Here is a 12,586-nt window from a genome sequence, read left to right as displayed (position 1 = left end):
TAATCAGTCAGGGAGATGATGCAGGACTGGGCGGCAGCAGTCGATTGCACTGTACAAGGGCCAGCAAGCACAGGGCGCTGTTCAGACTTCTCTGACGTTTCAGGTAGTGCTTCCTGACACTGGAAACCTGGTCTGGTGGAAATGGGCATGGGCTACCAGTGACACAACTCATCTCTTTAAAAACTATCCCCATCACCAGTCCTCCCAGTTTCCTACCAACACCATAATTATGGAGTGCCGTTTCAGGAGCCAGCTGGGCTTAACAACAAGCCTGGCTTTCATCTGGGAAAGAGTCTACAGGTCATCTCATTCTAGAATTCTCCTTTCTCCACTTCCTGTGCTAATTTCCCTCTTTCTCCTCTGCCGATTTATGACCTTGTCTCTTCACTCTTATTTCTTTCAAAATCCCACTGGAAAGTCACCTCTGCTGTGAAGCCTTGTCATTTATCTTCACCCCTAGAGATCTCTTACCAGTTCTTTCACTTAAGAAATATTTGCCACTGAGCCCATTCCGACTCACAGCAGCTCCAGGCACAATGTGGAAAACTGAGCTCAGTTCTGCATGCTCTTCACGAGCATAGGAATGAATGCTCAAGTCTGCCATGTGGGTGCTGTGCTGGTCCAACATACCAAAGGTCTCCCTAACCTTCGCTGGCCCTTCATCAAGTATGATGTCCTCCTCCAGTGAACAATCCCTCCTGAGGACGGGTCCAAAGCAAACAAGTTGGACGATGTTCTTTCTGTTGTGATCCATAAAGTTGTTGGCGCATTTTTGGAAATAGATTGCCAGGCCTTTCTTCCCAGTCTTTCTAAGTCTAGGAGCGCTGATGAAACCTCTCCACCAGGGGTGACCCTACTGGTATGAGAAACACTGGTAGCTTCTAGTACTGGCAACATTCAAGCCACCAAAATAGGAAAAACTGGTATGTGTGGTAGTGATCCCCCAGTTAAGGTAACTTTATTGATTAAAACACATTAATAGATGCAAAAGAATTTTTGGAACCATAGAGGGCTAACTCCAGATAGAAAGAAGTAAAGCGAGTTCCCCTCAGCGCTCATGTACCCAGTGCTGACGATCATTTCCTCTATCAGTCTACGTTTTATCCTTTTCAGTTAGACTCTTATTAACAGTGTGATTCACAGGCCAATAGCATGGGCCTCCAATGGAAGCGTGTGGGAAATGTAAACTTTCAAGTCTGGCCTGATTGCGAATCTGCATTAAAACACGAGCTGCAGATATTCTCATCTGTTAAAATTTGAGAAGCACAGAATTCAGCTTCAAAGGCCATCAGGGAACAGCCAGCGCAGGGTCTCTGGAAAGCCCTTGAGGACCAAGGAGAGGGCTCATGTCATATGGGTACTCTGGAACTAACAGCACATAGCAGCTGGCCTGCTCGCGATAAATCTGACAGCTTGCCCGCATCTAGTCTCTGTTTATCCGATACTCACACAAGCAGACCTGACTTGGAATTTCTTCCCAGAAAACATTTTAAACCCACATTTGCATAAAAAACACAGAAGGGCTGGTTGGGGAGAAGTCATTACTGGGCAGAGTGCCGAGTTCTGGGGAGCTGGGGGAGAGTCGGTGAATTGTGTCCTCTTTCTGGAGCACAAAGGGCCTCCCTCGCCTCAGAGTAAATCACCAAGACTCCCCAGATTTCACAGTTCCTGCCTTCTCGCTCTAGTGGCACACACCCTTGCACATTAAACGATGCTCAGAAGCCACAGGTAGGGGAAAACAGCTAACTCTGGGGCCCCCACGGTTCACACTGAGAAGAGTTCTCTGAAACCCGCAGCAATGTCTTTCTCCCTGAGACATTATGCCCAGGCTTCCTGCACACAAGCAGATTAACTGAAGACTCAGGTTTCCCCAGCACATGACCCCTTCATGATGGTTAGCAAAGTCCCTTCCAAAAAGGCCAGGCCGAGGCCAATCATGCTGAAATACAGGGAGTGATTTAGTCTGTCAAAGGTACCTCTTAAAAACCATTTGAGAATGAGGCAAAGGTACCCACCTCCAACAAGAGAAGTAGATTCGCAGAGATGAAAAGTTAGAGCTAGGTTGAAACCCCAGTCCCAGTTAGGTGACCTTGTGCTAATCTCTGAGCCTCAGTGATTCCATATTTAAAATGGGGATAATCCCAGCATGGTGGTTGTGAAGAAAACTGAGAGAACATATACAGCTCTAAGAATCTGAGGGTAAGTCAAAAAAGTATTGCTATAAAATCATAGAAACCATTATGAAATAAAACCCATCAAAACGTCAAGTTATTGATTCTCACCATCTAGGTCTCTTCACTTTAGAAGGCAGTACTTCCATCTCGCTAACCCTTCCCTGAAGAATTCTACACTCCTCCATTTAGAGCACATCAAGACAGCAGTTTTGGCCTCCTCAAAAGGGACTCAAATTGGGGTAAGATCAAGGCTGTAGGGTAGATGGGATACGGTTTCCCACCTAAATTGTCTTAAGACAGTGGGTGCATTGTTGTGATGGAAATATTTCCTCCATGCAACTCTCCAGACCTTTTCTCACCAGGTTAGTTTTCATAAACTTCTTTATAATAAGCCCTACAATCATGCTGTATCCTTCAAGAAAATCTATCCATAGTACCCTTCTGGTGTTCCCCAAGACAACAGTCCCAGAACCTATTACACTGACTTCTCTGCCTTGAATTTAACTGGCTCAGCAGATCCCCTCAGAAGCCACTGTATTGACGGGACCTTTGTTTTGAAGGCACCTTAACAAGACGATTGTTTTACTGAGAGCTTGTCTGGTACCATCCACATCTTTAAACATGCCTTGTTTGGAACTCTGGGAGCACTGCTTTTAGACTTACTGTAACGAGTAAGTCAGGTAATGAGTCCAAGATAAGGGCTTAATAAACATCCGATGCTGTTTTTCTGCTGGGTAACTTCCCCATCCCCAGCCTGCCTCCCAGAAGCCTCCCCACTGACCTTGATCATTTCCGCCACATAGCTCTCAGGCCCCGTGTACTCTGTGGAATCCTTCACTTTCACCAGGACGATGAAGCACAGGTAGTGCCACATGTTATGTTCCTCCTTGATATGCTCTTCAAAAGTGACTGTCTTGTTGTCAAACTTGTCTCTCTCCAAGCCTAAAAAGAGACAGAGAGTCCCCCCGACCCCAACTTAGCCACCATAACGAAGACAGCTGAGACAGAGAAGGTGGTATTTCAGTCCTGTTCTAAAGGGGCGGGGGGTTCTGTAGGCCTCATAAATGGACACCTTCTTATATGATGGTAGGAGAACATGGGCTGTGAGTCAACCAGAGAGGGTTTGAATCTCACCTGTTACACTGAACGTTTGTTTTTTCACTCTCTCTGTGCCTGAACTGCCTTGTGAGGGAGTGGGATGACTATCAATGGCGTGACAGGGGATGTGCGTGAAGCGCTCATGTCTACTAGGCACCCTGGCAGTGTAAGGCCCCTTTTCCAGGCAAGTGCCAACATGCAGACATGTTAAAAGCTTTTAAGAAGGAAGAATAATGATGGAAAGAACTTGAAAACCAGTACTGAATTCTAGTTGGTAGGTTTCTATTTTGCATAAGTTAGGTAAACTGTTCTGAAACTAGGATTGAGCAAATAAACTTAGTGTGGGTAACAGGACTCTGAGTTGTTAAGGTCAAAGAAGGGAGTTATAAATAAGCAGAGGGAGAAAGACTAAGTACTATAACGCTGAAATGGAATAGGAAGTGTCAGTGTGGACTTAAGCTTTTTCAAACAGTCAGTAACACAGATACAGAGAGTAGATGTTTGTATGTATAGATACGAACACTTATGTACGTACATGTATCTCCTAGATCTGTGACTAATAAGCCATGGGAGCAGCAGCACACCCACAGAATGAGCCCCCCTAGCCTCCCAGATTACAGTTTCCAAATGCCATTTGTAACGGAAAGTATAGGCTCTTTGGAAAAATAGCTGATTGAAGGAATTTGTACTAAACAAGTTAGAAAGTACAGAGAGAATGATGAGGACGTGGCAAGACAACGCAGAAGCCAGCTTGAAAGGATTGCCACTCGTCAAAGCTAGGGCAAATGGAGTATCAAAATAAATAACCATAGTAAAGGGTTATACCCACTGAGTTTATGCTGTTATGAATACTATACACAAACATACACAGATACATGAGATGGGGAGAAAAATTTATTTCTTAACAGTAATAAAAAAAAACACACCAACAAACAAATGTAGAAAGAATAATGAAAAAAGAAAATATTTGACAACCATTATCTTAATAAATTCAGGCTAGAATCATCAATGGATGCTAAAATTAATGGGTGAAAGTTTGAGAAGTAACAAGATCGCTAACAAAATCTCAAAGTATCTTCCATAAGATATTAGAGGAAAAGAGTAAACTTTACTGTGGGGGAACCTGGCAGTCAACACCTCCATCAAGGTGATCAGCGGTGCTATCACTAGGTGACATCCTGTACCTCCTGATGGGAAGCAACGAGAAGAAGACAACATTATGCCTGAAAACAGGCATCGCCTTACTCTTGCCATGAAAAGACAACAGGCAAACTGAAATCACAGCACATTTTGCAAAAAAAAAACAAAAAAAAAAGGCCTATTTTTCAGAAATGTCCAAAGAGGCATGCCAACTGAATGTAACAGTGACCTGGGATTTTTATTTCCTATAAAGGAGTCCTGGCATGGTAGCATAGGATAAGCACTCGACTGCAAGATTCACTTGAATCTCAACGTTGGCTGTTCAAACTTACCAGCTGCTCCTGGGAAATCCTATACAGGGTTGCTATGAGTCAGAACTGACTCAATGGCACTTAACAACAAATAAAGGAAATCAGGATAAGCACTGGCCTGCTAGCCACAAGGTCGGCATCCCTATACAAGCCTCAGAAACTCTATGCAGGGTTGCTACAAGTCAGAACTGACGACATGGAACCAAACAACACACACAGGACATTACTGGGAAAGAAGGTAGAATCTGAGTAAGATCCATGTTGTATTGTATCAATATTTATTTCCAGAGTTTGATCATTGTATTGCTGATACAGGAGACAATCACATTACTTTTAGAAAATATATATTGGAATATTTAGGATAAAGGGGCATTGTACCAGCTGCTTACTCTCAAACTTCGGAGGAAAATAAAGCATGTGTGTGTAAAAAAATACAGCAAATGTGGTAAAATATTAATATTTGTGGAATCTGGGTGAAAGACACATAGAACTTCCTTGCACTATTCTTACAACTTTTCTATAAATAACATTATGCTAAAACAAAAACATTTCTTAACGTTTCAAAGGGAAAGAAAGGAATGAATTTAAGTTGTTAAGTGAAAAAAATGTTAATTTGGGGGGTATACATAGCAGTAGGAAATTCATATATTTCTGTAATTATACAGTGAATAATTACTGGTTACGAATTGGGCTGCGAACCTCAGGGTCAGCAGTTTGAAACTACCAGCTGTTCCTCAGGAGAAAGATGAGGCTTTCTGCTCCTGTAAAGATTTTCAGCCTCGGAAACCCTGTACAGGGTCGCTATGAGTCAGATCAACTTGAGGACCCTTAACAACAACATGGCTAGTAAGTGGCTGCAGCTTACACAGAATCCAAGTCTGACTCCCAATCCAAATTCTGTATTCTTGCCACTTGCAGTGTACTACTTCACAGCTATCTACCCATAGTCTTTGTAATTCCCACTAAATAACTTTCTCTGTTGGGTCTGGGTAAGAGAAGGCAGGCAAAGATGCTGATAGGATGATATGATTCGGTTTTGAACCATTATTAACAGAGTTAAGTGTGACTGTAAAAATGCAGAACTCTAACATGGGTCTATAACGAGCCATCGCAGAAGCAGGAGTGGGGGCTCCACTATGGTCAAAGAAGAAGAGCCAGGAGTGGTATGTGTCTTGTGGACCCTAAGATCCTGCACATGAAACCTTCTGAAGAGGAGGAGCCACAGAGAAGCAGCAGAACCAAGAGCCAGAGCATGAGACAGAGCGATGGGCTTCCCAGTCCAGGAACAAGTGAAGCTGAGTGATTGTGGGCACCAGGCTTGCTTGCAGAGTACAGTGCCTCTGGGTACTTAATTGGGGGAGTTAAGGTTTCTGACCTATGAAGCTACAGGCAAGTGTCTTCCGGCAGAGGCTTCTGGTGGAGTGGTGTGCCCTGTGGACTTTATCAGCAACCCTAAAAGAGTTTTATAACCTGGCTGGAGCAGAGGCCAGGCCAAGGGACTGAGGGCCAGAGAGAGACCGTAGAGGAGACACTCTCTTGACTGAAAGGACTATGCCATGAACATTTCGGACCCTGAATTGTAACCTGTTAATATTCCTAGGTAAACAATTCAAGTCTGCTGCCTGAGTTCTATGTGAGCATTATAATGAATTTTATGGAAGCCAGTAGAGTAGAGAGAGTGCTGGGCAAGGAATGATTGGGCTCATTTTTTGCAACTATATACCTTACAAAGATTTTTTTTTTTTTCCACTTCAAACATGATTCTGTTTTCAAGAAAATATATCCCGCCTCCCATCCCCATTCCCTAAACAGGTTGGAGTTGAATGCACCTGTCTTGAATGGAATTATTTTTCGGCTGGGGGAAACTTCACCATTAGCAGTTTACTTGAATGGGACCAGGGCAGATTGGGCAGCCAGCAACAAAAATACATGCATTCACTTTAAATAATGTGTGATCACAATCTGCTCCCCGAAACTTCATGCCTAAAAAAACCTGGTGAGTGCTACACGGACTCTGGCAGCTCTCCGTATACTTCCCAGCAAAATAAAGGCAAAGGAGAGGCCCACTCAGCTCTGTGGACAGAGATGTTCCAGAATGCACGCAGTGCCCCTCCCACAGAAGCCCCAGGCTCTGGCACGTGCTCCGTTCCATGCGCCCTTCGCCTATGGCATGAAGCCTGGGATTTCTTGCTGAAGCTAGACAGCATTACTTACCACAGATAAAGCATGTGGTCTTTAAGATTTCTTCCTTCTTCTGTTTTTCACTCCTCAGGTCTGCAAAGGTGTCGATGATGACTCCAAAAATCAGATTCAGGACGATAATGATGACCATGAAGAAGAACAGGAGGTCATAAATCACTCTAGCTGCAAAGAGGGGTTCCTGAAAAAGAAACGCATCTCAGCCATTCCAGTCGTCTTGCTACCCAAGGTGTGCAGAGCTCAGTAGTGAAGGGACCCACTCAGTCACGCATCTCCACGCTTCCATCAAACTCACAGCTGCCAGCAAATCATCAGTCTGTTTCTGCTGAAGTTAAACTGAGGGTCAAATTTGAAATCCCACAGCTGCCTCACTTTTTGTTAACTATTTCTAAATCTTAAGTCCTACAAGGTCTATGTTGACATGTGTAGGAAGTAGTTTCCTGGGATCGAACCAGCTGTTGTGGAGTTGATTCAGACTCATGATGGCCCCACTTGTATTAGGGGAGAACCGTGCTATCTAAGGTTTCCAACAGCTCTGTTTCCCCAAGCAGAATGCCAGGGTTTGCTTTTCCAAGGTATTTCTCAAACCTCCGACCTTTCAGTTAACCGCGGAGCAGGGTGACCATGTGCATTACCAGGGCCTTCCCCCTTCCTGGGATCTAAGATGTTCGGAAATTATATACAAGTTGGCCAGACCCAAGCCTGAAGGAAACAATCATTTGTCTGTACTGAATGGAAAACTGAAGCGGTCCCTTCCTCCACAGCTGACTTCACTGCACTGCATATATTAGCACCGTTCTGCACATCTACTCATGACTATGCCCAGCTCTTCCTTCGCTTCTTCAGTTACACTTAATCCCACTGCTTTGTGCACCCACCGGCTCTGCTCTTCCTGCCCCTCAGGATTCATTTACCTCTTTGGACGGCTTCCTGAGCACATCTCCCACTCCGCCCCCGCTTCGTAGCCCGTGACTCAGAACGGTAACAATGCACATCAGCAACGTCTCACAAGTGTGTTCCTTATCTTGTTCCAGTTCTTCTGCGGGGACCAGCTCTAGGCACACAGCAAGAAAAACCACGAGGAAAAAGAGAAATCCATGTTTTGATGCTACCTTTCCTGAATGCCAGTTCCCCAGCAGACAGCAGCAAGAAAAAATACATTTAAACAATTGAGAGGTCTGCAGTGATTTTTTTTTTTTTTGGTCATTAAAACCAGTTGTCTTGGATTCAACTTGACTGCTGGGGACTCATCCATGTGTGTCCGAGTAAAACTGACTTCCATAGAGTTATTAGTGAATGATTTTCTGAAAGTAGACTTGCCAGACCTTTCTTCTAAGGTACCCCTGGGTCGACTTAAATGTTTTTTAGTTAGCAGCTGAATGCATCAGCTGGTTGCACATAGGGACTCCCCATTTCCTGTATCCCATGCTTCCTGTATTCTTAGCATTTAGTATACTCTCTGGTAATCACCTGCCTCCTCTACTACAAATCACTGTGTTATGGACATCTGATTTACAGCCAACTCCTACTTGCCCTTTAAAATTACTATATCTATTTGCCCTCAGTTCAAAAAGATTGAATTAACCCTAGTTGCAACAAAGTATTCACAATCATTTTAACTGGCTGCATGTGCAACTTTTAAATCATGGGGAAAGTTCCAAGCCTTTTTTGTACTAACTCCAAACCCATCTGCCACTGCCAGTTACTTGATTCCAGCTCCTTAGAGTTTCTGAGACTCTAAATCTTTACAGAAGCACACAGCATCATCTTTCTCCCAAGGAGTGGTTAGTGGGTTTGAACTGCTGACCTTGCAGTTAGCAGCCCAACATGTAATCCGCACTGTCACCAGGACTCCTATCTTGCACTACCTACTACCCCACAGACAGACTGCTGTCAAGTCTAATCCTGACTCTCAGTTATCCTGTAAAGGGTTACAAGGTTTAAGTCTTTATGGGAGCAGAAAGCCTCATGTTTCTCCCATGGAGTAGGTGAAGGGTTCGAACTGCAGATCTTACAGTCCAGTGCTTATTCTACAGCGCCACAAGAACTGTATGCACCTGTTCTAACGTACCTACAAACTGGACTTAGAGACACATGTAGAAACAAATCTGGATTTCATTCTTAACCGGGGACTACCCACACCACACAACCCCCAGCAGAGAGCAAACACGAGAATACTCGTTCAATCTATTCAGCCAATATATTTTTCATATGCAGCTCTCTTCCTCCTCCCTCTTATCTCCCAGCCTCCCCCGTTTGCTACTGGCTTTACTTCTGAACAGAGACTTTGCTTTAATCTGCTTCCAACATCATCTGCATCATTGGAACCTCTGAAGGAGTCTGACATGAACGTGGGGCTTCAGGCTACCTGGTCCTACCTTCTTTGGGGGCAGGAGAGGAACAGTTCTCCCCTGATTCCACCCGGCACACATCTGAGTACAGGAACTCGCCTGCCAAGCTCTCACCAGCTTCTGAGAGAGAGATGGAAATTTTATGATGAATAATCTGGCAGCATATGGTTAAAATGTTTGAAGTCACCAATTCACGGCTGATTAAACAATTCTGTACATAAGTAACACCCTACAATCTTGCATATAAATTCCAAGCCGAGAGCAATTTACACTTTCATTTGGTGATCGGGATGGGAAAGAAGCCAAAAAAGTCAATTTCTGTAGACTTACTAGAAACATCGCACTTAAGTAGCACCTCTCCAACTTTAAAGACACACAGCTGAAACTCTTCGACAAATACTATGGAATGTACATACTCCAGCAAGATTTATACCAAGTCTGCATAGGAATCATCAGCCAGCATTAGTGGAAATTCAAGGTCCAAACTGGTATAGGTCAGGACCTTAAGACAGTGGGCAGATAATGCCATTTAGCATCAGCTTGGGGGCTGGAGTTAAAAGTTTCAAGAACACAGCATCTGGGAGAAAGAAAACAAAGACTGCCTGGCTCAGTGAATCATAATAACGCCCGTTCATTCCTGGGACTTGAGGGGCCTGGTTACCTGATGAAAAACCAGTAATATTTTACTAAGAAGGGCCAAATATTTTAATTGAGGGAAAAAGAACACTTGGGTATCACTCATTAAAGTGATTTTTTTTTCATTTTCACAATTGGAAAGTGCTTCTGTTCTTGCTATATATAAAAATAATAGAATCAGACTGTAAAACTTGTACAAAGTAAAATATAAACAAACCAACCCAGAGATGGTCAGTGCGGGTAGCTTGGGGATATGTTTGTCCATATTTTAAGACATACAATAAAGAGTACTGAGTTTCTGTTTAGTGTACATATATTTAAAAAAAAAAACACACAACAAAACAACTTTTTGGAAATACAGTTGTTAATGATATATACATCATATCAATACAACTAACATCACAGAATGAATCACTCAAAATTAGTTACAATGACAAATGAGGAGAGCTTCAAAAAGTTGATGGGAAATTGGAAAGAAAAGATAATGTATATATTTTACCATAATAAAATTATATAAGGACATGAGAACTTTTAAATGGGAAAAATATGTACATTTGAGCTTATAAAAGCTACTCTTCTGCTGTTTCCCACTATCTATTTTTGCTATTTTTTAACCTATGAAAAGACATAAAGATATATCCTATTTGCAGAGTACTCTACCCTGTGGATGCACCTTAAGCAAGTTTCTACCAAGGGTCATTTGGCTATTTATAACATCATTCATGGGCCATACAAAATTATCAGCTAAAAAATTAGCCTACTATATTTGGTCAAACACTTAATTAACTCAACCGTAACGGGATGGCTAAGGAGCTCTGGTAGCACAGTGTTACCAATTGGGCTGCGGACCACAAGGTCAGCAGCTCGAAACTACCAGCTGTTCCACAGGAGAAAGATGAGGCTTTCCACTCCTATAAAGATTAACAGCCTCAGAAACCCTGTACGAGGTCGCTATGAGTCGGAACCGACTCCACGGCACACAACAACAACAACAGAACAGTCCACAAGCAGAACATTCCTCACCCCTGACCTAGAACAACAAGCCCTACTGCTGGGCATTCCCTTCCAACTTCACACTGCAGGGATCATGCTTCCACATGCATTTGTTTCTGCATGAACAGTTAGCAAGTTTCTCCCCTGAGAGTAAATTCTTAGAAGCAGGTTACTAAATAAGTAAGGCCAAGGGGATGCATACTTCTAAAGTTTTTAATGCATATTTGTCCAGCTGCCTTATGAAAAAGTTGTAATGGTTTAAAATATGACTTTGGTGAGAAAGTTATATATAAGATGTAAACAATTACCCTTAGCATCTGATTTACCACATCACCTTTGAAAAAAGCAAGAACGAAGTCCTGAATAAAAAACTCACTCTCCAGGTATTACAGAGATGAGCTACAATGCTAAAGTGGTCATTTTCTTTATGGAAATAGTCTTTTTTTTAATATTGCTTCCTTACTCACTTTTTAATGTGGTAGAAATATATTGAGGGGGTTTCCAAAGTTTGTGGAAAAAATTACATTCCCTTCTAATTCCATGAACTTTCTGAAGGCCCCTTGTATAGTAAGTATGCACCAAATCAACATTTGTTACGCATACAGTTCAGTAAGTAATGATGCCTTCGTGTATTGTGACACCTGTACTAGTCTTTACACCCAAATTATTCCCATTAACATAAATGCAGGGCCCCATAAGCAATGACTCCCCTTTCCCTACCATTTCTACCCGGATAGCTATGAATAGACTTAGGTCTCTAGACACTTACCTATTATAGATAACTCATGGAAGTGGGATCATATAATATGTATTCCTTTGGTACAGGCTCATTTCATTCAGCATGACGTTTACAAGATTCATCCATGTTTTTATGGCTGAGTGGTATTCCATTGTATGGAATGACCACATTTTGTTTATCTGCTCATCAGTGGATAAGCATTTAGATCACTTCTACTTTGGGGCTATTGTGAATTGTACTGCAGTGAACATTTGTGTATAAGCTTCTGTTTGCAAGGAAGTATTCCTTCTACCTTAAATAAAATCAGAAGATCTCAAGCTTACCTGGGAGAGCTGTTTCATTGGGTAACCTATCTACTTCCAGGATAAAGTCATCCTTGAAGAAAAGATAGCCCACTATGGAGAAGAGGTAAACCAGGATCAGAGCCAGCACCGCTGTCAGGATGATGGACCGCCCATTACGAGTGACACTTTTAATGACATTAAGCAGAGTCTCTTCTCTGTACACTAAATCAAAAAGCTTTGGAAAGAAACAAAAGGAGGATGATAGGGTGATTGTAAGAAGACTGTTAGATTTATATCAATATTCCATAATACAAATGTGCTTTGTAGACCATTTACCCTCTTGGAAACACAAATAGATTATACTGTTGCTTTAACATTTCCCTTCTTGCCCATGTTAACAGTGAAAACTGAGATGGGGAAAAAAAGGAGGAAAAGTAAACCAAGAAGAGGAGGGCAGCAGATAATAGTAACTTCAAGTAGCAAACAAAGCAGTTCAAGGTCCTGCAAACAGAGAAAATAGAGGGTTGTGCCCACAAGTTTCAGAAGGAAAAGTGATGAAGGTCCGTGAACATATTCACTTAGGAAGTATTTATTAAGTGTCTACTGGGGCCAGACAGCAGACACAGCAATTTCTTCCTAGAACAAGGATACTAGTGGGGAA

General features: G+C 42.6%; 1 protein-coding gene across 2 annotated transcripts in view; it reads right to left on the bottom strand.

The window, feature by feature from the left end:
- Positions 1–12,586, bottom strand: part of ITPR1 (inositol 1,4,5-trisphosphate receptor, type 1) — a 437,331-nt gene that overhangs the window by 32,794 nt on the left and 391,951 nt on the right. For both annotated transcript variants that reach the window (XM_006846621.1, XM_006846622.1), the window contains 5 exons: positions 11,965–12,160; positions 9,301–9,393; positions 7,837–7,976; positions 6,938–7,103; positions 2,956–3,116 (listed from right to left, as the gene is read on the bottom strand). In XM_006846621.1, coding sequence (XP_006846684.1) covers positions 2,956–3,116; positions 6,938–7,103; positions 7,837–7,976; positions 9,301–9,393; positions 11,965–12,160 — 756 coding nt within the window. The remainder of the gene's footprint in view (positions 1–2,955; positions 3,117–6,937; positions 7,104–7,836; positions 7,977–9,300; positions 9,394–11,964; positions 12,161–12,586) is intronic.

This window comes from Chrysochloris asiatica, unplaced genomic scaffold (genome assembly GCF_000296735.1).
Source record: "Chrysochloris asiatica unplaced genomic scaffold, ChrAsi1.0 scaffold00028, whole genome shotgun sequence".
Classification (NCBI taxonomy): Eukaryota; Metazoa; Chordata; class Mammalia; order Afrosoricida; family Chrysochloridae; genus Chrysochloris; species Chrysochloris asiatica.
The sequence above is the reverse complement of the archived record's forward strand: the minus strand, read 5'-3'. Positions and strand labels throughout refer to the sequence as shown.